A 27,946-nucleotide genomic window follows, 5' to 3' on the forward strand; every position below is an offset into this window, starting at 1 on the left:
TTGAGATACTGATGCAACTACATTGTCACTAACGGTAGATAGGTTATCTGCAGTCGAATCTTACACCAAAGTGTCTGCAATTTCAGAGTTACTCGCAGATATTGATGGTTGCTCGTTTGATGAACATTCTGAACTAACACGTGTTTTAGTTGCTGACAAAACGACATTTTTACTTGTTTCAAGAAATTTTCTCTTCAATGCTGTAAATGAACTATAACATGCACTGTGATAACCTGATTCATAAATATCACTATGTAAAACAGTATTTTGATATTTAAGTTTATGAAGTTTTCGTTGTCGCAAAATCAATCGACATTTTCCTATAGTTTCCTCAGAAAACAAATGTACTTTATCATTTTTTTCTATGTCACAACAAACACACTTCAATTCGGACGACATACTTGTGATTCATGAAAACAATAATTGAAACCATAAGAATTAAAATAAACTTTATAATATTAAATGTTGTATTACGCTCAATGAGATGATTCTCGACTAACGGTCCAAAATAAAGCAAAAACATGTGACAACATAACCGTTACGCCGGGTGTGCTATTTAATTGTCTGGGGTTATACTGCGTTTTAGTCAGAGATACTCACGAGAGTGAATGCGATAGCAGTAGTACTACATAGGAAATAAAGAGAGAGTAGAAATATACTTCATATATTGTATACTTTATACACAAACTAATGCTCGAGGCTCGAGTGTGTCGCGCACTGTCAATATATATTGCCGTCTGCCGGAGAATTATAACCGGAGAAAACTTCTGCCGTTTGAAAAATAAACTAATAATACTATTAGTAGTGCGTTTCTGTAACTTTTCGTTATGATATTGAAAGAAATATCACTTTTGCGTAACGAAAGGTTTATAACGAACAATTGTTTTGAAGTGTTTCTGTAACTCAGAAAAGTCACCTTTCGTTATGGTTGTGGTGAGTCGTTACCGATGTTATCGAAAATGTGCTATAACTAAAATGAATGCATAAACATCTGTCAATATACGAATATATTTGTTTTGTTTACTGCAAAAAAGTTTTGTTTACTCTTATTTTTTTTATTCGTAAGTACAAATAATATTTTATATACTATATACATATATATTTTGAATGTATAAATTTATTATCAATGTTATAATTTCTTAGTGACTCAAATTATGATAGCTGCTGCATTATTTGCCTTATTGGAGGACCAACGGAAAATGTTACGCCTTCATCGGCGACATCTGAGGGATACAACTGACCCATTTCATTTACCGGAAGCTCGCTTTGAAGAGCTATTCCGTTTTAAAAAAGATCCCGCAATAGCATTGTTACAAGAGCTAAGTTCTCATATGAAAAGTGGCGAAAGGCGTACGTTTGTCCCAAAATCATTAAGAATGACTGCAGCTCTTCATTACTATGCGACAGGATCATATTTCAGAGACGTTGGCCAAGATTTTGTGTGCTCATTAAGCAAGACAGTTGTGTGTCGTGCAGTAAAAGAAGTCACAAACATCATTGAAGGAAAATTAATATGTAAATACATTAAATTTCCAACATCTTTAGAGCAACAAAACAAAATAAAACAAACGTAAGAAAATCATTATATAGGTACATAAAAAATATTGTGTATGTACATATGTGTTTATATTTTTACAGATTTTTTTCATCTACGGGTTTTCCTGGGTGCGTTGGTGCTATTGATTGCACCCATGTTAAAATTAAAAAGCCGGCCGCTGATGTTGAATGCTGCTACATAAACAGAAAGGGCTACTTTTCCAAAAATGTGCAACTTATTTGTGACTACAATTTAAACATAGTGTCTGGGAACGCGCGTTATGGTGGTAGTACCCATGATGCTTTTATTTGGGAGAACAGCCAATGTAAACAATTTTTGGAAAGGCAAAACGCCAGTGATGTAGATTCAAGTTGGCTTATTGGTGATTCAGGCTATCCACAGCAACCATGGTTGATGACACCATTTCGAAATCCACAGACGATTGGGCAAAATAATTACAATGATTCCCACTTTCGGGCTCGGAATTGTGTTGAAAGGCTTAATGGAGTTTTGAAAAAGGTATTTGGGTGCTTATCACATGAACAGGGTGTATTGTTTAAACCAGCATATGCTGGATCAATAATAAATGCGTGTTTAACTTTGCACAATATCAGATTAAAAAGAAATTTACCAATTCCAGACATAAACGTATCGTCAAATTTCAGTATGGAAGTTGACAATTTGGAAGAGAATCGTGAAAATTGTAGTGTGCTAAATCAAGGCAGAAGATGTCGGGATAATATAGTACGAAATTATTTTAACTAACTAATTATTTTAATTATAAAAAAATCACAAATAAATTAACATAAAAAAAGGATTTTATTTCAACAAAAAAACAATTCATTTTAAATAATAATAATAACAAAAATATAATATAATATAAAAAAAAGCTTTGTTTATTATTTTTCGCATAATTGTTTAAGCGAAGCGACCATGGATTGCACGGAGGCACGAATGTCTTTCGCCATGGACAGCAACTGGTCAAATTCCTCCTGTCGTTTGCGTTCCTGCTCAGCAAGAGTGTTTTTCACTTGTTCAAATGCACTGAAGAAAGTGGCAGTATGTCGCATTCTGTCTGGTGTGGGCGATGGCACTGTATTGGGTTTGGTTGATGGCAGTGCAGCAGTTGAGGTTTTTTGAGGTGTATCCAACACGTCATCAAGTGATTTCTTCAATTCTTCATCTGCACTATCATTCATCTAAATATGAAACTTTGTGATTAAAACTCCATATTTTTTTTTGTTATACGAAGATATTACCTCTTGAAACCCCGACTCCTTAGTAACGCCATCGCCATCAACAAGTGCAGTTGGGAAAAAGTCTAACACTTGCAGGTCCATACCATCTAGCGGTGCTGGACCTTCAGAGGCAGGACGATTTCCAGTAGCGTTCTGGAAACGCATAATTGCGGCCTGCTGCTTCTTTACGCCTGACTTCTAGTCTGCCCAGCACTGCGAATTGAAATAAATATCAATGAATGCACAATTGTACATACATGCATATGTTAATATATAATATACTGAACGAACCTTTTTCCACTGCTCAACGGTTTTACATGCTCCTCCGCATGCATTCAATTCCTCTGTGAGAGTTGCCCATACAGCATTAGCAGCTTTGCCGCTGTTTGGGCCACCAAATTGTCCGGTACCAACATTTCTATGATTTTTCAATAAATCTAGAAATTTTTGTTTTTGTTGTTTGGTAACTTTTCCACTTCTTACTTTTTTCTGTAAATAATATAAACAATATACACATAAATAAAACATCAACATTTTTCCAGCTTACCTCGCTCATCTTTATTTTGGCGAAAAATATCACTGCAATTTTTTTAATGATGTGATAACGAATGTCATAACGAAAGAAATAACGAAAATGCTTTTCACCAGACTTACAGAAGCATTACACTTCGTTATACTAGTGAATTCGATATATCGTTCGTTATTATGCATACCGGAAAGTTACAGAAACGCACTACAGATTTGTTAAAATACTTTCGAAAATTTTTTTTTTCAAATTTTCAAAAACGTTTGCCACGAGGTTACAACCGAAAAAATCGTGTGCCATTTATTTTTCTGGCTATACATTATTTACCATATTATTTGCTGTGACCAAACGCCAGCTTTGTTAAAATACTTGCGAACTTGGTCTGATTTACGTACCTGTCTCACCTGGGTGACGTCATAGCTACCTTCGCTGGGCTTGGCTGTTCCCCATTTCATGTAAGGTATGTATAGAAGTGTCACCGAATAAAATATCATCTTTGGTAAAATACATGTACTCTGCCATTCACTGGCTCTTAGACTATGCATTTGAATTTGCCACATAACCACAAATATGTAGCAGTCATCGAACAACAACTACGTACTTTAATTAAGTATATGATAAATAGTAATGTATAACATAGAATGGTCGTATTTATGTTTAGTGTTTTGCTTGAGTAACATTAAAGCGAATAAATAAAGAACGCTCCACACTTTAGGTGTAGAGCTAAAAATATACTACTTACAATATATTAGATTATAATGCCCTGCGAACAGTTTTAAGTTTTAAAGTTAGCCTAAGTGGAAGCAGAAATTTCCAGTGCACCAGCTCCGATTCCAGCACAATTATGTAACTATACAAATCCAAGTGAAGTGGATCTGAACATGTTTAAAACATTAAATAATTTCCCCGATAGTTATTTCGAGAACAAGAATTGGAGAAAATTATTTATTAAGTTAATGGATAGCCTTAAATAATTACAAGATCAGAGTATATATGAACAAGCATAATGATTCATGGAAAAATAACCCAAAAAACGACGCAAATACTGATCAATAACAACACCATCCATAATTACTACGCCATAATAGATATACTGGATAACTCCTATGTAGACCAGCGCCAACAATTCTTACTAGAGGAAGAGATGATGAGAACCCGACAAATCAATACACCGATTCATATGTATTATGATCAAATAAATCAAACTCTGAACGTAGTATTTTCAAAAATATAAATGATGCACAAAAACGAATATGGTATCAATGCACTTAAAAAAGAAGTACTGTCTAAAGCATTACTCATATTCATATCAGGTTTATGCAACATAGTAACAAAAAACGCTTTCTACTCTCGTACAAGCCTTACACTAGTCGAAGTTTATGGAATAGCACGATTCTCACTACCAAAAACTTGAGTACATACCGAAAGCACTACAAATACTCTACTAAATACACTTTCAGCAAAGAACATTTTATGTGCCACAGCACAAAAACGAATGAATATGGACTCTTCAACGCATTTTACACCACCAACGCGACAAAACTGTAATATGACGTTGCAACAACCAGTCCAACATCAAAGAAAGAGTCAACGACTGAACCATATGGACAACGAGCAACACGAAATACAGTCCATGTCTAATGAAATTAGGAGTGGAGCAGGTAAAAATTAGTACATTTTTATAAGAGACCACGGTCTACCGACACTTAAAGTAGCTTTGCAAGGAAAAATTATCCATAAGCTAAAACTATACTGTAGGAAACAAAGAATTTTAACAAAAAAATTAAGGAATTAATGAAGAGGTCAAAATCTCTATCATTAATACTTCTCGAGATATTCAGCTTTTTAAGGAAGGCTGTATGCAATTTTCATAGATTTTTTAATACATACGAATATCTCGAGAAGTATTAATGATTGCGATTTTGACCTCGAACCTTTTTTTAGCAAAAAAAAAATTCCTACAAGATTTCATATAGGTACATTTTTTCTATAGCTCTTGTCATTTACTAGATATATACAAAAAAATGCGAATTTCGTGGAAAAGTCAGGTTTAGAGCCTCGTATTACCTCGTATGTATGTATGTACCTCGTAAATGTACTTCATATACATTTTTTCTATAGCTCTTGTCATTTACGAGATATATGTATATAAAAAGAGAGCCTCGTACTACCTCGCCGGTGTGAGTTACGACTTTGTTGCACTAGGCACTTTTGTAGAGTGACCAATTCTGAGAAATATGCGTCTAAGGTCAAAGCGATGTCATAAAATACCTCTGATCTGTAGGAATTTAAAGATAAAAAATCACGATTGTAGTGTATTTTCTTTTTTTTACATGCCTTGGTCCAGTTCTTAATGTTAATATTAAGGGCTAAAATTTTCAGGGAAATGTTTTTGGGGTATTTCCAAGGAAATTTCGGGATTGAAAAGAATTAATAGTTCAAAAAAACACCCTAATATACATATATAAATGTTGTTGGAGGATGGAGTCATGTGTAGAAGTTCACGCAAGTGAGGAAAGTTCTCTGATCGCCATTCACTTGGGAGTGGCCAGAAACGATTCTTTTACACATGGCTCAAGCAGCTCACTACTTCCGGTCTTTGACCAAGTATCCTCTGGGTAGCCTAAGAAAATCCGTTCGAAGGCGAGCTAAAGTGAGAAGGCGAAACATTCCCTACAAGGGTTGTGCGCTGGGCTTGGGACCCGCCACGTAAAAAAACAATACCAATGAAAACGTTTAAACAGCCTCGGATGAGAGACCCCCTTTTGATGACGACCATGGCAAACGGAATAAGGACTACGATTTGAGGGCATGCACCTGGAATGTCCGGACCCTTAATTGGGAAGGTGCCGCTGCCCAGCTGGTTGATGTCCTCGCAAAAATAAAGGCTGACATCACCGCCGTCCAAATGCGATGGACGGGACAAGGACAGAGACGAGTAGGTCCTTGTGACATTTACTACAGTGGCCATATAAAGGAGCGCAAGTTTGGTGTTGGATTCGTGGTGGGAGAGAGACTCCGTCGCCGAGTACTATCATTCACTCCGATGAATGAACGTCTAGCCACAATCCGCATCAAAGCGAGGTTCTTCAACATATCGCTGATTTACGCCCACGCCCCGACGGAAGAGAAGGACGATGTGACCAAAGATGCCTTCTATGAGCGCTTGGAGCGCGCTTATGAGAGCTGCCCGCGCCACGATGTCAAAATCGTGCTTGGCGACTTAAACGCCAGGGTGGGCAAAGAAGGTATATTTGGCACTACGGTCGGTAAATTCAGCCTCCACGACGAAACATCCCCAAATGGGTTGAGGCTGATTGACTTCGCCGGGGCCCGAAATATGGTTATCTGTAGTACTAGATTCCAGCATAAAAAGATTCATCAAGCTACCTGGCTGTCTCCGGATCGAAAAACTACCAACCAGATCGATCATGTTGTGATAGATGGAAGATACGTCTCCAGTGTTTTAGATGTGCGTGCGCTCCGTGGTCCTAACATCGACTCGGACCACTATCTTGTTGCAGCTAAGATTCGCACTCGCCTCTGTGCAGCAAAAAACGCACGCCAACAAACACAAGGAAGGTTCGACGTCGAAAAGCTGCAATCACAACAGACTGCCGAACGATTTTCTACTCGGCTTGCACTCCTGCTCTCTGAGAGCACTAGTCAACAACTCGTTTGGTTTTAGGAAAGAGCAAAAGAAGTGTCGCAGCGGAGAGAAAACAGGCTGCCTACCTCGCAACGTTACGATCGACCACTACACGTGCGGGATGGGATAGATACCGAGAGTTGAAGAGGGAAGCGAGACGCATTTGCAGACAGAAGAAGAAAGAGGCCGAAATGCGTGAGTACGAAGAGCTTGATAAGCTGGCCGACAGGGTAATGCTCGAAAATTCTACGAAAAAATGCGGCGGCTTACAGAAGGTTTCAAGACCGGAGCATACTCTTGTAGAACCCCCAAAGGTGATCTAGTCACTGATGCCCAGAGCATAGTTAAATTATGGAGGGAACACTTCTCCAGCCTGCTGAATGGCAGTGAACGCACAACACCAGGAGAAGGAGAACCCGATTCCCCAATCGATGACGATGGAGCAGACGTTCCACTACCCGACCATGAAGAAGTTCGAATAGCAATTGCCCGCCTCAAGAACAACAAAGCGGCAGGGGCCGACGGACTACCGGCCGAGCTATTCAAACACGGCGGCGAAGAACTAATAGGGAGCATGCATCAGCTTCTTTGTAAAATATGGTCGGACGAGAGCATGCCCAACGATTGGAATTTAAGTGTACTATGCCCAATCCATAAAAAAGGAGACCCCACAATCTGCGCCAACTACCGTGGGATTAGCCTCCTCAACATCGCATATAAAGTTCTATCGAGCGTATTGTGTGAAAGATTAAAGCCCACCGTCAACAAACTGATTGGACCTAATCAGTGTGGCTTCAGACCTGGAAAATCAACAACCGACCAGATATTCACCATGCGCCAAATCTCCGTGAAAGGAGAATCGACACACACCACCTCTTCGTCGATTTCAAAGCTGCTTTCGACAGCACGAAAAGGAGCTGCCTTTATGCCGCGATGTATGAATTTGGTATCTTCGCAAAACTCATACGGCTGTGTAAACTGACGTTGAACAACACGAAAAGCTCCGTCAGGATCGGGAAGGACCTCTCCGAGCCGTTCGATACCAAACGAGGTTTCAGACAAGGCGACTCCCTATCGTGCGACTTCTTCAACCTGCTCCTGGAGAAAATAGTTCGAGCTGCAGAACTAAACAGAGAAGGTACCATCTTCTATCGGGTGATTTTTTAAGAGCTTGATAACTTTTTAAAAAAAAAAAACGCATAAAATTTGCAAAATCTCATCGGTTCTTTATTTGAAACGTTAGATTGGTTCATGACATTTACTTTTTGAAGATAATTTCATTTAAATGTTGACCGCGGCTGCGTCTTAGGTGGTCCATTCGGAAAGTCCAATTTTGGGCAACTTTTTCGAGCATTTCGGCCGGAATAGCCCGAATTTCTTCGGAAATGTTGTCTTCCAAAGCTGGAATAGTTGCTAGCCCCACAAAAAATAGTCTAAAGGCGTTAAATCGCATGATCTTGGTGGCCAACTTACGGGTCCATTTCTTGAGATGAATTGTTCTCCGAAGTTTTCCCTCAAAATGGCCATAGAATCGCGAGCTGTGTGGCATGTAGCGCCATCTTGTTGAAACCACATGTCAACCAAGTTCAGTTCTTCCATTTTGGCAACAAAAAGTTTGTTAGCATCGAACGATAGCGATCGCCATTCACCGTAACGTTGCGTCCAACAGCATCTTTGAAAAATACGGTCCAATGATTCCACCAGCGTACAAACCACACCAAACAGTGCATTTTTCGGGATGCATGGGCAGTTGGCCACCAAGATCATGCGATTTAACGCCTTTAGACTATTTTTTGTGGGGCTACGTCAAGTCTAAAGTCTACAGAAATAAGCCAGCAACTATTCCAGCTTTGGAAGACAACATTTCCGAAGAAATTCGGGCTATTCCGGCCGAAATGCTCGAAAAAGTTGCCCAAAATTGGACTTTCCGAATGGACCAAATAAGACGCAGCCGCGGTCAACATTTAAATGAAATTATCTTCAAAAAGTAAATGTCATGAACCAATCTAACGTTTCAAATAAAGAACCGATGAGATTTTGCAAATTTTATGCGTTTTTTTTTAAAAAAAAGTTATCAAGCTCTTAAAAAATCACCCGATATAAGAGTGTACAGCTGCTGGCGTATGCCGACGATATTGATATCATCGGCCTCAACACCCGCGCCGTTAGTTCTGCTTTCTCTAGGCTGGACAAGGAAGCACAGAAAATGGGTCTGGTAGTGAACGAGGGCAAAAACGAAATATCTCCTGTCATCAAACAAACAGTCGTCGCACTCGCGACTTGGCTCTCACGTCACTGTTGACGAGTCATAACTTTGAAGTTGTAGATAATTTCGTCTATTTAGGAACCAGCATTAACACCACTAATAATGTCAGCCTGGAAATCCAACGCAGGATTGCTCTTGCCAACAGGTGCTACTTCGGACTGAGTAGGCAATTGAAAAGTAAAGTCCTCTCTCGACGAACAAAAACCAAACTCTATAAGTCGCTCATAATTCCCGTCCTGCTATATGGTGCAGAGGCTTGGACGATTACGTGTTTTCGAGAGAAAAATTCTGCGAAAGATTTATGGTCCTTTGCGCATTGACCACGGCGTATATCGCATCCGATGGAACGATGAGCTGTACGAGATAGACGACATTGACATAGTTCAGCGAATTAAAAGGCAGCGGCTACGCTGGCTAGGTCATGTTGTCCGGATGGATGAAAACACTCCAGCTCTGAAAGTATTCGACGCAGTACCCGCCGGGGGAAGCAGAGGAAGAGGAAGACCTCCACTCCGTTGGAAGGACCAAGTGGAGAAGGACCTGGCTTCGCTTGGAATATCCAATTGGCGCCACGCAGCGAAAAGAAGAAACGACTGGCGCGCTGTTGTTAACTCGGCTATAATCGCGTAAGCGGTGTCTACGCCAATTAAGAAGAAGAAGAAATGTTGTCCTAAGTAGTATGTACAGACCTTACATAAAGTCAACATAGATTTTCAAACATAATTCTTGGGACATATAACAAACATGGCAGGATTACGATTACAATATATGTAGAAAAATTATATTTATATAGTAATAAACAGATACACATAAAACCGCTACCCCACTTAAAGATTTACCGTCGTTTTTAGGATTAGGATTATTGGAAATTTGTCAAAACTTTGTTCACATTAACCATTATCTCAGAGGAGAAAATTAAACGGATTAACTTAGATGAACAATAAACTAAAAGAGGAAATAGAACTTTATCAACCAGATTTTAAACCACTGATGTAAGTAACTTTGCTATAGGAGCAGTATCTAGCCAAGGAAAGAATCCCATTGCATTTATTTCATGAACACTTACGTCCACAAAACAAAAAGAAATGCAATAATTTGGGCACCCCAAAAAAAGTAAGAAATTACCTACATGGAATAACAGATTTAACTATTTACACTGATCATCAGTCTTTAGCCCCGAATCCTGAACCAAAAAATAAAAAAAATTCTTAGAAGAATAAGTTGATAAAATGAAATAAATGTAGTAGCAGAGGCTTTACCTAGACAAATAAGCACTATATCAGATGTACATATGTATCTATACACCCAGCAGAATCGTCAGCTATACGCCACATAAACACAGTAAACTTACCACTTAATTTCTTTAACACACTTTTTCCTAAGCACAAACGATTCACTATTAGCTTTAAAACTTCAGAGAAAGAAATATCTCTCCTGTCTATATCGCTACTAAAAATACTCCTATTAACGCAAACTAAACACAAAGCGACGTTTCCATGAAATACTAGATGTGGTCATCACACAAATATTTCCACACCGTAACGGGCTCGTGGCCACGCAAACCTTACCACTTAAAATTTTCAAGTATTGAACATATTTGACAACATTTCATAGCGGTACTTTTTGCGGAATAGAAATTTTTTTTTAGAAATAAGTTAATGATATGTTATTAATTAAAAATATTAAAAATTAAAAACAAAACCCATTCAGCTATAGATAAATCAATTGAAAGATAGTGAGCTTTACAAAATGAGCTCGAAATGTAAGAGAGTGACATGCGATGATAAAAATTATATTTTTTATTTTTTAAATTTAATTTCATTTACAATATATTTGAAATTAATATTTTATTTTTGTTTTTTTTTTTTAAACAATAAAATCCGCCGCTATTATATAAGCACAGAAAAGCTAATTTGTGTTTTACTCATTAAACGTCATTTACATATTTTTTTATTTTGCTGTAAAATTAATTAGATTAGATCAATTTGTGTACTTTGAGTATTGCATTATATTTTCATTTCCTAATGTATACATATATTATACAGAGAAGGCATCAGATGGAATTCAAAATAGCGTTATATTGGTTGTGAACCGATTTCACCCATATTTCGTACACGTCATCAGGGTGTTAAGAAAATATTATATACCGAATTTCATTGAAATCGGTAGAGTAGTTCCTGAGATATGGTTTTTGATCCATAAGTGGGCGACGCCACGCCCATTTTCAATTTTAAAAAAAAGCCTGAGTGCAGCTTCCTTCTGCCATTTCTTCCGTAAAATTCAGTGTTTCTGACGTTTTTTGTTAGTCGGTTAACGCACTTTTAGTGATTTTCAACATAAACTTTGTATGGGAGGTGGGAGTGGTTATTATCCGATTTCTTCCATTTTTGAACTGTATATGGAAATGCCTGAAGGAAACGTTTGGTTGACATAGCTATAGTAGTTTCCGAGATATGTACAAAAAACTTAAAAAAAATTACGTCCAAATATGCCCCTCTCTAATGCGATCCTTTGTGCCAAATTTCACTTTAATATCTTTATTTATGGCTTAGTTATGACACTTTATAGGTTTTCGGTTTTCGCCATTTTGTGGGCGTGGCAGTAGGCCGATTTTGCCCATCTTCGAACTTAACCTTCTTATGGAGCCAATAAATACGTGTGCATGATATCTCAATTTTTACTCAAGTTACAGCTTGCACGGACGGACGGACAGACAGACATCCGGATTTCAACTCTACTCGTCACCCTGATCACTTTGGTATATATAACCCTATATCTGACTCTTTTAGGTTTAGGACTTACAAACAACCGTTATGTGAACAAAGCTATAATACTCTCCTTAGCAACTTTGTTGCGAGAGTATAAAAATACAGGCAAATAAAATAAAGTAAGCCCTGTTATTAATATAAATACAGGCAAAATTAAATTGTAAGACGCATTAAAACCGATCTCATAAGCCGTTTTAGCAGAAACTAAAAACAGTGATCTAACTGCTATATAAGAAATATTCACCGGCTGTGAATCGAGGCACAGCAACGTCAACTAGGCGAGCAAATGAAATACCTCCAACGATTTTTTTGGAGAAAAACAAGCAGTTCATCAATAAATAGGAAAACATCGAGTTAGACCGGCATGTGTCATCTCGTGACATTGCTCAGAAGATGGGAGTTAGTCACCAAACCATTTTAAACCATCTGCGGAAGGCTGGATACACAAAAAAGCTTGATGTTTAGGTGCCGCATGATTTGAAGCAAAAAAACCTTCTGAACCGAATCAACGCCTGCGAAATGCTGCAGAAACGGAACGAACTTGACCCATTTTTGAAGCGGATAGTGACTGGCAACGAAAAATGGATCGCAAACGACAATATTAAACGAAAACGGTCATGGTCGAAGGCCAGTGAAGTGACAGGAAGGTTTTGTTGTGCGTTTGGTGGGATTGGAAGGGAATCATCCATTATGAGCTGCTCCCATATGGCCAGACGTTTAATTCTACCATCTACTGCGAACAACTGGACCGCTTGAAGCAGGCGCTCGAACAGAAGCATTCAGAATTGGCCAACAGGAAGGGTGTAGTGTTCCACCAGGACAACGCCAGACCACACACTTCGTTGATGACTCGTCAAAAGCTACGGGATCTCGAACGGAAGGTTTTAAGGAGGGAGGCTTCTGCGAGAAGGGTATTATAAAGTTGCCGTCTAGATGGAAACAGATTATCGAACGAAACGGTGCATATTTGAATTAAATCCACTTATTAAAACTTTTTATAAAGCATTGAATAAAGAGCAAAAAAGCGGAAGCGGATATTTGACAACCTAATATTAAACGAGTATAATTATAAACACAGGAAGTGCATAAAAAGCTGTTAGATTTAACAACTATTATTAACTTTTCTAGGGGTACAAATTTTTACTCCGCTGAAATTAATGTAGAAAAGATGCAACATGTACTTGAATTAGATAGATCAGATATTTGGACACATTTAAAGTTATTTACAAATACCCACTAATAAAGAAAAAATGTGAAACATATATGAACCTATGATATCTAACTGTAACATAGAATTTGTACCTATCTTTAAACGTAAAAATAAACTAAATATATTCGCAAAAAGAAATAAGTAAGGAAAGACTAAGTTCAGCTGCATCCGAACATTTTATACTCTTGTAACATGTGATTTTAAAGTTATGTGGGGTCTAGGGAAAGTTTTCTTTCTATTTTATCCATTTAGGGCATAAAAATGCATCTTTGTTAGAAAACAGATCAAAGTAAGTTTTTCACTCAGTTGTAGTTATACTAGAATTTCTTTATATTAGAAAATATGAGGGCTAAAGAAATTACTGATCCTATTCAACCCAATTTTGACATACCGGCGTATTAGAACAAGTTTCTCTCCGAATTGACCGATATTTTCGATAAAAAGTTCGCAATTGAAACTTTGATCTACATATTCTTGGGACTCGAAAAGTTTTGCTCCGAATTCGACAATTTTTGGTAATAAAGTGGCCTACTTCAAGCGCACTATTAGCATTCATTTGTATTTTGGAAAGTAGAAGAATTAGATGGAAACTAAAATTGGGTTATATGGGAAGTAAAGGTGGTTGTAGTCCGATTTCGTTTGTAACATCATATACCAATTTTGGTCGATATGAGTAGAGTAGGTCCTGAGATATGGCTTTTCACCGAAATGTGGGAAGTGTCATGCTCATTGTCCATTTTTGACTCCCACTCCTATAAAGTGCTTTTGTATCATACCTGGTGTAAAATTTAATGCCTCTGGACTCCGCGCGCTTTTAGTATTTTTTTACACAACAGTTATATGAAGATTGAGCGGGCATTTTACACTGTTGGTTAGGATGCTTAAGAAATTTGTCCCGAGGGAATTTCGATATTGCTCCTTAAGTGGTTTAGAAGATATGTGCATTGAACTTCGTAGAGGGCGGGACCACCCCCATTTTTGGTCCAAAGGTGCCCCTTCCACTAGATTTTCGTTTAATGACAACTTGTGGCCGCAGCAGGGGTGCGATTACGCTCATCGTCCTCCCTCTAAGGAACCCGTTTACCAAGTTTCATTACGGTAAATTTCAACTGGTCTTGTAATTCTGATCGTTTATGTACATATGTATTACGCTATATCTAAATTTTTTATTTTTAGGTGATACAAACAACCGTTCAGTAAACAAAAATATTATAGTCTGAAGCAACATGCTGCATGTACAATACTATTAATAGAAAACAAGGAAGCATACTGTAAAACTATTGATGAAAATAATTCTCCAACAACTGAATTCAACAATGCTAACAAAATAGACGGAAAACGTATTGTAAATAGTAAACCATTAATTTAATTAATTTTATTGGCAAACATTTCATAATAAAGAAGAAAATATAAAAAATTATATGGAAACCAGAAAATAAAAAGACAAGATATTTTATAAAGTTCAAAGAATCAATTTGATTATATACTAAAATTAAAAAAAATTTTAAGAAGATCCTGTACTATCTATACAATTATAGGATGAAGTATATTCAGGGGTGTTGTGGAAACCAAGACAGAATTGCTTAGCTGTCAGAATCGCAAACCAATTCTGATTTTCAATGGTGTCACAGAATCTCATTGGATTTTCGTCTTTTCGAACATTCGCAGAACCAATATTCGAATCAGCTGTTTACTAATTTTTTTTTTTTTTAGTTTGGTACTCTGAAAAATAGGTTGCTAGTCACCTCTAAGAAAGCCTATAAGTTTCATCATTCATAATAATTTTTTTTCATTGAGTTATAAAATTCATAAGAAATAAAAAATTTTCCCAAAAATAATCAAACTTTTACTGTTAATATCTTTTAAACGTTTGGGTATACGAAAAAATAATAATAGACCTTTTTTGTAGAGCATTCAATTTCCTACAAAATCTAAGGAACAAGATATTTTTTCAAGTAGTTGGAAGCGAGATATACATTTTTCTATCTGATAATAAGAAAAAATAGAAAACTGTATGTAGGAGGACCTTTCCGTTACAATTAAAAACTCATGTTTGCAGAGGATTTCTTAGAGGTGTCTAGGAACCTATTTTTCAGAGCACCAAGCGAAAAAAAAAAAAAAAATTTGAATCACTCTAATGTATGTACATACCTTAGGGGAACATTATATATAAAATAATCAAATTTAAAAATTTACAATAATTATCCAACATTTATTGAACATACATAAACGGTCCGGTACAAAATAAAAAAAAATAAAAAAATTATATATATAAATTTACATTGGGAAACTTTTCCTATTGTCTACATTCTGAACACATTTATATTATAGCGCATTGCTTACAGACCAGGCCACATATACAAAGGGTAGTGACGCCTGTAATTACGAGAGTACATACGAGGGCATACGAATAAGTCCGCAAACAAAAAAAAATTATATATATACATATGTATATGTATATAGTATATATGTATGTATATATATGGACACACATATATTATATGGGCCATTCCATCAATTGGCGACATGGTTTTGTACCCGTGGTTCTCCGATTTTGACGAAACTTTAGAATATCATAATATAGACCAAAATAAGAATATCTGTAAGCTTTTTAGTGGTCAAAGTTGCTCCATTGTTTTTTGGCGCGCAACTCAAATTGAGATCAAACAAAAAAAATTACTATTTCTCATTAGTGAGAACAACAACGAGTTCGCTCAACTCATAGCACTCTCACAAGTAACGATCCACTCTCTGTAGAATTGGTCTACCAAAGCATTTCATTGTGTTGGTGTGAATTAATTCTGTGCAAGAAGCATGTTGGCTGAGTGAATGCTGTTCGTGTGAATTAACAACTGTTAACTCGAGTTATTCTAGTTGCACGACTAGAAAGAAGTATGTAAATACGCATAGACAATTACATACGAATGAGGATAAAAAAAATGTTTATCATATACTCTATTTTATTGCAATTTTTCATGAAGTTTATTTAGGGATTAATAGATTTAACAAAATATTATAAAAAATAAAAATATTTTAGAACTAAAACCTGTCCTTTGGAACAATTGAAAAACAAACTCTTTTTAAATCCCAAAATACATGCAACTTTTAGTTCCAAAGTATCACATTTTTATTAGTTACATTCGCGTTCATTTCCAGTCCAATTAACTCATGTGTAAATATACCTATGTATTATGCTAATAAGCTGTCGATAAATCGTAAAAAAAAACATTAGGGAAAACCAAAAAACATACATACGTACGTGCGACGTACGAGTCTCTTTATATCGACTAACGAGAAACTTATACAAATCATGAAATGAAATTATAATGAAAAGCATCAAATACCATACATGGATACATATGTATTTTTTATTTTTATGTATTCTAAACTATATAATAAAAAAGAAATTCACTTATACTCGTGCAACAAACAAATATACACATAATTCTTGTACTAAAAAATAAAATGTAAAGCCCTTCAGTCTCATATAACTTAAAAAAATTGCGCTATTAAAAGCTTGAACAAAAAAGAAGCAATTCATTTATCTAACAAAAATATACAATATATGCATAATTCATTTATTTAAAAAAAAATATGTAAAACATTCACCAGTCTTTTTGAACTTAAAAATAATTTATTTAAAGAATTAATGACTTCAGAAATTTAGAAAAGATAATTATCAAATTAGTTTTCAATGTTGCACATGTGTTTCTTATTAGTTTAAACTGTAAAAATAATTAATTAATTTACATATTCGTATGTAAAAACATGGTTTTTCCTACAGTAACAGGGTTAGACCCAATAGCACAACGCTTTTCAGAAAGTAAATTTTTGGCATTTGAGAATATTCTCTCAGACGAGGCACTACTAATTTAAAAAGTAACGGAAATTTAAGTTTACTTGATTCCCACCATTATAAAACGTCAAAATTGTCGTGCATTACTTCGTTAACATTTTCGTATAATAGTAATTCATTTTGAACTCGATCAAGATTATTTGTTGGATTTGAAGGCTGAAGAAATCCTGAGAAAAGTTGTTCCTTATTATTTGAGAGAGAATTTAATTGACTACTTTCGTTATTGTTTTGATCATGCTCAAAAATCAATGCTTCTAGCATGTTTTTGCAATGTAGTTTTATATAATTTTTTTCTTCATTTGTAAACTGTAACAATTTATTAGTCGGTGCTCCTACGAGATATCAAGTTTGATTTGAAAATACGTATGTACAGCTGTGAGCACTGAAATATTAGTGTGCAATTGTGGTAATCATTTCTTGAAATTACAACAAATTGTTGTACTTGACACCACATATACAGTACCTGTCCAATAAATTACGAACGAAAACAAAAATTTAATATCTTTAATATAATTTAATAATATTGAATATGATTCAATACAAAAATATGATAATTTAAGTTTAATGTATATAGCATATAAAAATAATTCTTTTTTTTAATACGCCAAATATTTATGTTTTTATAAATGATTAAAGTTAGAACTTCGGATAATTTTTTGTTCGTTCGTAATTTATTGGACAGGTACTGTGGTAGCTGCACATACATATCTGCAAATATATACCGTTTCAACAAATACTTACTGCTACAAGATTCAAAATCCATTGATCGAAAAGCAATAAGCTTCATTCCAATTTTTCCGCTTTTTATATAGTGAATAGTCATAGACAAAAAAGTTTGTTTTAAATAATTATCGGTCCATAAATCTGAGGTAAGTCCAAAGGTACTAAGTTCACTTAGTTCTAATTTTAAGGAATCGTGGGCTATATTGAATAGATTGTCTATGTTTCTGGATATCGTTGTTGGATGAGTTAATAGTTGATCAGTATATACGTTCGACTCATACTTAGGTCCAATTGAAAGCATTAGATCCGTATATTTTTTCAGTCCTGCATCTTCTATCATCTTGAATGGTCTGCAATTTTTAGTGACCCATTCAGTGAACGTATCAGCAACATTTTTTTTTGTGTCGTTGTCCACTAATATCTTTGAGTTATCCGAACGGTTTTTAAATTTTTATAGCATTTATGTTTCACAAGGTTAGACGTGCTATTCATAAGTTTAAAAACGCTGTTACAATTTTTGCATGCAACAACATCTCTTACCAAACTGCCACTATTTTCAACCTTGCCAAAAATTTCCCAAACCTTGCTTTCCTAGCTTCAATAACCACTGTACATATATTTGCCTTTCACTATATTATCCTTAATTTCATTAAGCTGCTGCCTTAGTACAGGCGTCGACTGGGTTGACGATGCAGATTCATCTAATGTTACATATTTTTGTAAAACAGAGACACAGGTGTAAATTGTATTACAACATGGCAAATATTAGCAAACAATTGCACTGAATTTCGCGGTCAATTACTTACACCCATTATGCCATGCCAAAACTATTTTATCCCCTTTTATCTTCGGATGCACAAAACAAACGACGAATTTAAATATTTAATAAACTGTCTCGGTTAAGCGTCTACGGCTATGGGTGCACCCTGTTCTGTTAAAAGAATGAGAGAAACAATGAATTAACATAACAATAAGTGACGATCACACACTATTCCACTACTAAGCGAACGCTAACGCTTTGCATTCACTGCTGGTTGATGATATGAGTGTGAGTTGGGTTTGTTTATGAGAGGAATGAGCTGAGTCCACCTGCTAGCGATAAACAACAACTCACAATGTCTTCTCTGTATCTGCATTCACATAATTCCAACTCAGCGTCGGCCATCAACTCGAGTTATGAGATGAATTCATAAATTCTCTGTTGCATTTATAGCGTGAATTAATTCTTGCAACCCTTTAGTACATATGTCACCCACAAAAACTACAAACATTGTTTTACAAAGACAACAATCGTTTCAAATAGCATCATACATACTTATATGCGTACATACATATGTAAATATGTGCTTATGACATTCCCACACAAATAATGCATACACAACATACATACTTATATGCGTTCACATGTAGATATGTCATCCGCAAAAATTACAAATATTGTTCTACAAAACCAACAATGGTTTCAAATAGCGTCAGCAGCGTCACAAGTCAATATGGCAGCCAAATAGTCGATGCTCAAATTTGTAGAAAAACACCTAACGACAATATTTTCATTCATGGACGCAAGCGCACTTTCAACAGGCAAACTTGCTTCATTCATAAAAACAAAAACCATTACATCTCCCCAAGCATGCCTTTGCCCACAGGCGTCTTTTCGCGACGATGACAAAAGCTAAAAATCATAAATTTAACAATTTCTGATATTTGTATGAGAAGGAAAAAGTGACAACGTCGCAAATATAAGTATTCAAATATATTAGAATAAAAATGACAACATAGTTTATTGGTCGATTTTCAAGTCAATAAATGTGAAAATATTCAATATTCCTCTGATTTATGTGTACAGTGGATCCCGGTTAAGTAGTACTCCGCTTAAATGAAAATCATCCCTCTTAACTGCCTATATCTTACTGCATCTCACGATTTCTTTTTTGAAATACATAGAAATTATTGTTTTAAGTACCACTCGATTAAGTATCCGCACTCGTTTATGTGCCATATAATATTTTTATTTTTAACAAACCACAAAAATCTCTATCTTTGATTGTGGCACATAACCGGGATTGACTGTATTTGTCAAGGAATGTAAAAAATATTGTTACGCGGCTTGCAAAAATCTGCGTCGATATGCATGCAAGCTCACACACAAACTTACATATCTACGCTGGTTTGTGGGCGAAGCTGCCAGAGCGGCAAGGGAAGCGGTGAGAATCGGCGATCGTTCGTTAATTTTTTCGGCACAGCTCAGATTTTCTACCAATAACACAATGACGCCGCGACGGTCCGTCGACACATTGACTCTTTGACAAAACGTGAGCTTCGCTACTGGTTGTCCGTGTCAACGGAAATTTCGCATGAAGCATTGAGTGTACATATTTACATACCTACATATACATGTTGCATGTAGACAAATTTACAAACATTATGCGTATGGTCTGTCATATTTGTTTACATGCACACATAATTATATATGAGCACATGTGCGACCGCTTGGTCTTTCAACATAATATCGAAACTTATAATAACCAAAGCAAATTTGCATATATTTTTGTACATATATATAGTTCGAGTTATGGAAGTTCGACTGTATATTTAATTCTGCTATCTTCTAATTCTTTCTTTACCATAGGAATACCAAGGTCTTTATGAATATTTTCATTACTCATGTACCATGGTGAACACGTGATTGTTCTAAGCATTTTTGATTAGAACCTTTGTATTATATCAATATTAGTTGTACAGGTCGTACCCCACAGTTGAATGCCATACATCCAAATCGGCTTTATGACCCCATTATATACAAACACTTTGTTGTCTAGGCTACGTATAGAGTTTTTATTTAAAAGCCAATTTAAATTTGTAGCTTTAATCTTCATACATGTTATTTTACTAGAGATGTGTTTTCTCCACGTAAGCCTTCTATCTAAGTGAATACCAAGATATGTTACTTCGTTCACTTGGGGTCCTAAAATATTGTTTATTTTTACTGCCGGGCACATTTTTGGTCTAAGCGAAAATGTAACATGCTTACATTTCTTTTCATTCACATACATCCAAATCGGCTTTATGACCCCATTATATACAAACACTTTGTTGTCTAGGCTACGTATAGAGTTTTTATTTAAAAGCCAATTTAAATTTGTAGCTTTAATCTTCATACATGTTATTTTATTAGAGATGTGTTTTCTCCACGTAAGCCTTCTATCTAAGTGAATACCAAGATATGTTACTTCGTTCACTTGGGGTCCTAAAATATTGTTTATTTTTACTGCCGGGCACATTTTTGATCTAAGCGAAAATGTAACATGCTTACATTTCTGTTCATTCACATTTATACGCCAGTTCGCTAGCCATTCTTCGACAGAACTTAAATGCTCCGCTAATATTCTTGATGCCAGAATGTGGCAATTGTTACGGCTCACTATAGCTGTGTCATCCGCAAAAGTTGAAGTTAATACAATGTTAACATTTGGAAGATTTGCTGTATATATGATGTATAGAGTTGGGCCAAAAACGCTGCCCTGTTGTACACCAACCCTTATTTTTCGTTCATCAGATAAGAAAACTCCCACTTTTACCATAAATTGTCTATTTTTTAAATAAGACTCCAATACTTTATACAATTCTAAAGGTAGAATGTTTTAAATCTTATATAAAAGGCCTTCATGACACACCTTATCAAACGCCTGAGCTACATCTAGAAATATTGCGGAACAGTACTCCCTGTGTTCAAATGCTTTTCTTATTTTGTTAGTAATTCTATTTACTTGCTTTATCGTGCTATGTTTTTCACGAAACCGTAATTGGTGCGTTGATATTATATTATTTTGTGGAGGAAAGGAAACATCTTTGATAGTAACACTTTTTCAAATATTTTAGAAAGACAGGGTAGTAGACCGAATGGTCTGTATGAAGACGGCTGTGTCAAATCTTTTACAGGTTTGTCTATCAAGATAATCTGCGACTTTTTCCATGAATTAGGATAGTATCCGAGAATAAGAATTGCATTGAAGAGCAAAGAGAACACTTCTACAGCAATATTTGATAACTTAATTAGCATTTTTGGGGTAATATTATCATGTGCTGGTGAATTTTTTGGGTTAAGTTCTTTTATTATTCTAATAATTTTAGAAGGTGAAGTCTTAAAATACTCGAGTGACTCGTTAACTGTGTTGGGTAACTTGGACAACTCAAGGTTCTTTTTTGGGCAATTTGGTTGAAATACCTTTTCTAGGTGATTTGCAAAACAATTACCCTTTTCCACGTCACTTCGAGTTCAATTTCCACCCAAGTCTCGTATAGGCATGTTGGAGTTAGTTGGTGGCTTCAGGGACTTTTGGGCTTTCCAAAGAGAATTTTGGTTGTTTGAATTTGGACACAGGTTCTTTATATACATTTCGGTATTGGATTCTTCCTCACGTTTAAACGCTTTTTTTAATTTACGTGCAGCTGATTTCAATTGAAGCTGAGTGGAAGGGGAGCGATTTATCTGCCATTCACACCTTGCACGCATTTTTTCGTTTAGAAGCTTTTCTACATATGTCTAGAATAGTAATTTTTCTGGCACCAAGCGGCTTATAGTTTTTGTTTGATGTTGCTAAGACAGCTGCGGTAGTTATTATATCATTGAGTTCTTCTATGCTTTCGTCAATATCTCTTCCTGTATTTATTTTGTACTCAATATTAATGTGGCTACTCACGTATTTTTTATATTGTAGCCAATTTTCCACTTTTGGATTAACGAATATGGGTTGTTCACATAACTTTATTGGTACAGAAGAGTGATCAGAAGATAGATCACTACATGTATCAGCTGATATAAGCGATTTATCTATAATTTTGATTACAACAAAATCAATTAAATTTGGTATTTTTTTACGATCACTAGCCTAGATCACGGCCAATATGTCGGCTTACCAGGAGATATTATGTCAAGGTTATTGTGCTTATTTATAATAGTGTGATACAGCTGTCGTCCTTTCGGATTAATTAGCCGTGAGCCCCAATATGTGTGCTTTGCATTGTAATCTCCACCTGCTAGAAATCTATGGCCTAGTGTTCCCAAAAAGTCTTTAAATTGAATGTCTGTAATTTTAAACCGAGGTGAGCAGTATATGGCCGTCAGATTTAAGTCCCCGCAGCGATTTTTTAAAGTTATTGTTGCAGCTTGTAATTGCGCTGTGGCATAAGATTCTAATGCGTGGTGGTTTAACCAACACTGCTGTTCCTTCATGCGCCTTTCCATCTGCGTGATTTGTAATATATATTCTAAATCCCGGCATAAAAATTGTTTTTGTTCCTAAAATGGGTTTCTGACAAAAGCATTACGTCAATATTATTTTCTTCCAGAAATCTAATAAGTTCCAATTTATGTTAATTAACACCGTTAGCATTCCATAAACAAATGTTCAATACACTCATTTTTTATTTAAAAAAGTTTGCAACATTTGGTTTTGTGATTTGATTATCTCTTGAATCATATTTTGCATTGAAGCCATAAATTGTGTCATACATTGGGTAAGGTTGAAAATCATAGTTTCAACGCTTCCATTTGGTTGGTTTTTGGGCAATTGCATTTATGCAGTATAGCCTTTTAGCACGTTTGCATAGCTTCCTTGTGTAGCATTGCCTTTAAGATTTACTTGTTTTGAAATAGGGACGGGGATTTCAATATTTTCATTACGAGCAATATTCATCATTTGGTTACGACGTGCTTGAACGCCCTCTGACAACTTCGATTTCAAATCTTTGTATACAGGACAACACCTGTAGTTAGCAGTGTGATTTCCTCCACAAACGGTGTATTTTTTTTATTTAAATCCTCTTTTTTGAGAGTACATTTTTAAGTAGGATGTAGATCAGCACCCACCACACAGACACGTAGAGTGCAATATGTTTTCGTGTGTCCATACTCTTGGTAGTTTGTACATTGTACTGGACCATCTCTCCTATGTGGTTCCTCAAGGGTGAATCTGCGATGGAAATTGTAAATCGGGTGTATTTCATTTTTCTTTAATTGGTTACAATTTGGCATCAATTCTATGCTCCTTGCTCAACAAGGCAAATGTGTTGCCATTTAGGATTTCTGGCTTTTTACCCTTTGGCGAACCCGGTTGAAACTTTTTATTATTGACCGCTGATTTAATTGGACTCGGTTTTCTTTTTACATTTACGAAGCGGTCAATACCAGTCTGGACAGATGGTCCTTTTTTGCATGGTACATTCTCACCTTCCGTTTTGTTTTCCTTCGCTGTCCGGGTGCTAACTGCTACCTGCATAGTGTCTGCTGACGGCGCATTTCTTGTTGTCCGATTGTTGTTTACTGCTGCTTCTGCTGAGTGCGCTTGCTTAGTTTTCATTTCGGCTGATCGCTGCGATGAGTCATCATCGCCGTTACATTTTTTTTGCCTGGCGTTGTATTTGTTGCCTCGACAAAGTAGGCATTTAAGGAATGCCTACGGACTAGCTGGTGAGGCTGCGTAGCACTCATTACTGATTTTATTTTTTGTTTTATTTTGTTTTTATCAATTTATTTCGTGCACTATTTGTTTATGTTTTTAAATAATAATTTGTGAGCACTGATTATTATTGATTTTGTTTTTATTTTATAATTATTTATTGGTTACTATTTGCACAATCTGAATATACGGAGCGAATTAAAAAACACGTCCGTACGGATTGACGGCATAATTTTTCTCTTTTCTTATTTTCATTCCATTACAAAATATGGTAACACTAATTTTTTGCTTGTTTGCAACGATTTTCTTATTGTATGAACAAATGGATTTCAACTAAAGTTAAACAAGGAATTAAAGTTATTTTTGCACTATTTAATATAAAAAAATAAGTTAACAAGTAAGGAAGAGCTAAGTTCGGGTTTCACCGAACATTTTATACTCTCGCATGATAAAGTGATAATCGAGATTTCAATATCCGTCATTTACATATTTTTCATATAACGTATTTGTGTAAAGTTTTATTCCGCTATCATCATTGGTTCCTAATGTATATATTATAGAGAGAAGGCATCAGATCGAATTCAAAATAGCCTTATATTGGAAGAAGGCGTGGTTGTGTACCGATTTCACCCATATTTCGTACATGTCATCAGGGTGTTAAGAAAATACTATATACCGAATTTCATTGAAATCGGTAGAGTAGTTCCTGAGATATGGTTTTTGGTCCATAAGTGGGCGACGCCACGCCCACTTTTCCAAAAAAATTACGTCCAAATATGCCCCTCCCTAATGCAATCCAAATTTCACTTTAATATCTTTATTTATGGCTTAGTTATGACACTTTATAGGTTTCCGGTTTTCGCCGTTTTGTGGGCGTGGCAGTGGGCCGATTTTGCCCATCTTCGATCTATTATAAATCCCAGCCTATAAAAATGCAGAATATAAGTGTGAATAATAGTGCTAATTTTCAACTTTAAACGGATATACAGTTGCGGCCAAATTCTTAGTAGTGCTAGGCATTCATTTAAAATATGTGGTCATACTTTTTTATTACAACTTTATTGTTGGGATGCATTTCAAAATAAGTTAGTTTCAGATGTTGACATGAAAACATGCAACAACTTGTTTCGCTTGGCTTGTGGTTTTTGTTACGGGGAAACTTTAGTATTCCATCCCACTATTTCAGGGTTAAAAGTGGTATGGTTGGATAGGGCTGATGCTCCAGATTAAGAAAATTAGAAAGAAATTAAAGTTGAAAATTTCGCTAATTTAATTTGCAATTTCTCGATTTATGGTTAGTTTTTCTTTCATATTATGCACTTTTTATACACTTACACTTCACTACAATATTTCTACATATTTATTTTTTAATAATATTTTAGATATTTGCTTAAAATAAGCATTTTATATTTTAGATAAATATTATTACACGCACAATAACAATAAGTGTTCCGTGTTGTCAAATAATAAGTGTTACCATATCACAAATGATTGAAAACAATAAAAATAAATAAAAAAAAAACTCAAATGCATGAAAAAAATTATCCTGGGTGATCCAACACCTGGGTGTGTCAGGTTTTTACGATTGAAACTCCTTTTCGCGTTGGCGGCCTTTGGCCGCGCTTAAAAAAAAATAACCCTGGTCGATCCAACACGGGGTGTGCCAACACCAGGGTGTGTCAAGTTTTTTTTCGAGTAAAACTTCTTTTTGCGTTGCCGGCCTTCGGCCGCACTTCAAAAAAATAACCCTGGCCGATCCAACACCAGGGTGTGCCAACACCTGGGTGTATCAGGTTTTTTTCGAGTAAAACTTTTTTTTTGCGTTTTACTCATGATATAGTAAGAAAAGGGATACTGATTTATGTATTTGGGGTATAAACCTATTTTTTATTCGTTTGATAAATGTGTTGATATGGCATTACTTATTATTTGACAACACGGAACACTTATTGTTATTGTGCATGTAATAATATTTATGTAAAATATAAAATGCTTATTTTAAGCAAATATCTAAAATATTAATAAAAAACAAATATGTAGAAATAGTGTAGTGAATTGTAAGTGTATAAAAATTGCATAATATAAAAGAAAAAGTTACTATAAATCGAGAAATTGTAAAATTAAATTTGCAAAATTTTCAACTTTAAATGCAAATATCTCGAAAACTATGTATAAGTTTGCGGCGGCAATAATTATATATATTCTTAATCTGGAGCATCAGCTCTATCCAACCATACCACTTTTAACCCTGAAATCGTGGGATGGTATACTAAAGCCGACCCTTTGTTACAATTGCGTGATTTTTTATTTGCAACGCGTTTTCGGTCAGTCAAAATCTTAGTAGTCCCTGAAAGAAGTGTTTGAAAAATTAAAATTATGTGAAATTTTTTCTGAAAATTTAAAAATAACAGTGAAATTCATTTATTTAATTGAAGTTTTTGGTTTTAATGTTAAAATTTTACTTTTATTCATTTCGAAATGTCGAAAAATAAAAATTGTACGCTTGAGAAACGCGCCCTGATAAAAAAAATTGCTTTCTGAGGGCAAAATTAATGTCGAAGTCCAAAATAATCTTAGTTGCTCACCCACAATGGTGGGTAATGCTTTCAAGTACCAATCAAGAAATAAAAAAACGTGGGAGCAAGCCAGAAATGGCAGGAAGAGAAGTCAACTCCATTGTCAGATACCCACGGCAGATTCCATTTGCGGCTGCTACCGAGCCAAAAGGCGCCTTTAGTCTTCCTAGAAGTATTTAAATTATATGCCGGTATTTGTGTGATCATGACTTGGGGGCCCCCGATCCATAAAAAAGAGCCATTATTGCTAAAGGAAATTTCATTAGGTCTTCGACCAAATGGTGGAACATTTTATGGTCGGACGAATCGAAGATTGTTAAGCGGAAAAGAATTGCGTCAATATGTAAGACGTCCGTCCAATACCGAATACCAGCCGAAATATAGAAAAAAACGGTAAAACATAGTGGTGCGAGTATCATGGTTTGGGCATGCTTTTCTTGGCAAGGTGTAGGACCCATTTATTAGATCAAAGAAAGCATGACTGATGATCCATATGACGAAATACTCCAGAAAACCATGCTGCCGTATACCAGTGAAGAAATTCCGCTCGTTTGGACGTTCCAGCAGGACAACGATCCCAAGCACACAAGTTAAGTTGCTAGAAGGTGGCTTGGAAAACGTATGACAAGGTAATGGAATGGCCGCTACAGTCCACTGACATCAACCCCATAAAAAATTTGTGGACTGATATTAAGGAGACGGTATTCCAATGTAAGTCGACATCGATCACGCAACTATAAGATGATCTGAAGAACGCAGGGACTTTATTTCCATCGAAAGATGCCAAAAACAACGCTGTGCTACCATATTAAAAAATAAAGGTCACGAAACTAAATACTAATTTCATTAAAAGACAATAGCCATAAAAAAAAAAGTAAAACCAAAAATTTTACTACATTTTGTCGGAATTTCGGGTTTAATTTGTTACACTACTAAGATGCATTCACCGTCACCTAAAATACAAACCAATGTATCATAAAAAATAAATGGAAATCGCTGACAGATGTAATAACCAAAAAATATAACTACTTTATATCCAAAACTCAAATTTTGTTTCAATATGAGTGCATGATAACCAAAAAATATAACCACTTTATATCCAATATTCAAACAAAATTTAAGTTTTCGTTATACAATTT

The 27,946-nt window shown here is 35.6% G+C and overlaps 2 protein-coding genes and 1 pseudogene across 3 annotated transcripts in view; 1 reads left to right on the forward strand and 2 right to left on the reverse strand.

The window, feature by feature from the left end:
* LOC120781598 (putative nuclease HARBI1) overlaps positions 1 to 2,269 on the forward strand; it is a 56,613-nt gene extending 54,344 nt beyond the window's left edge. Inside the window, exons 2-4 of the mRNA XM_040113835.1 lie at positions 1,144 to 1,570; positions 1,639 to 2,056; positions 2,178 to 2,269. Of these exons, the coding sequence (XP_039969769.1) occupies positions 1,155 to 1,570; positions 1,639 to 2,056; positions 2,178 to 2,183 (840 nt within the window). The 5' untranslated portion in view covers positions 1,144 to 1,154 and the 3' untranslated portion in view covers positions 2,184 to 2,269. The remainder of the gene's footprint in view (positions 1 to 1,143; positions 1,571 to 1,638; positions 2,057 to 2,177) is intronic.
* The window catches only part of LOC120781597 (galactosylgalactosylxylosylprotein 3-beta-glucuronosyltransferase S), an 88,336-nt gene that overhangs the window by 49,463 nt on the left and 10,927 nt on the right, over positions 1 to 27,946 (reverse strand). The window lies entirely within an intron of this gene.
* LOC120781599 lies at positions 2,442 to 3,499 on the reverse strand (annotated as a pseudogene).

The sequence above is a fragment of the Bactrocera tryoni genome, unplaced genomic scaffold (assembly GCF_016617805.1).
Source record: "Bactrocera tryoni isolate S06 unplaced genomic scaffold, CSIRO_BtryS06_freeze2 scaffold_7, whole genome shotgun sequence".
Taxonomy (NCBI): Eukaryota; Metazoa; Arthropoda; class Insecta; order Diptera; family Tephritidae; genus Bactrocera; species Bactrocera tryoni.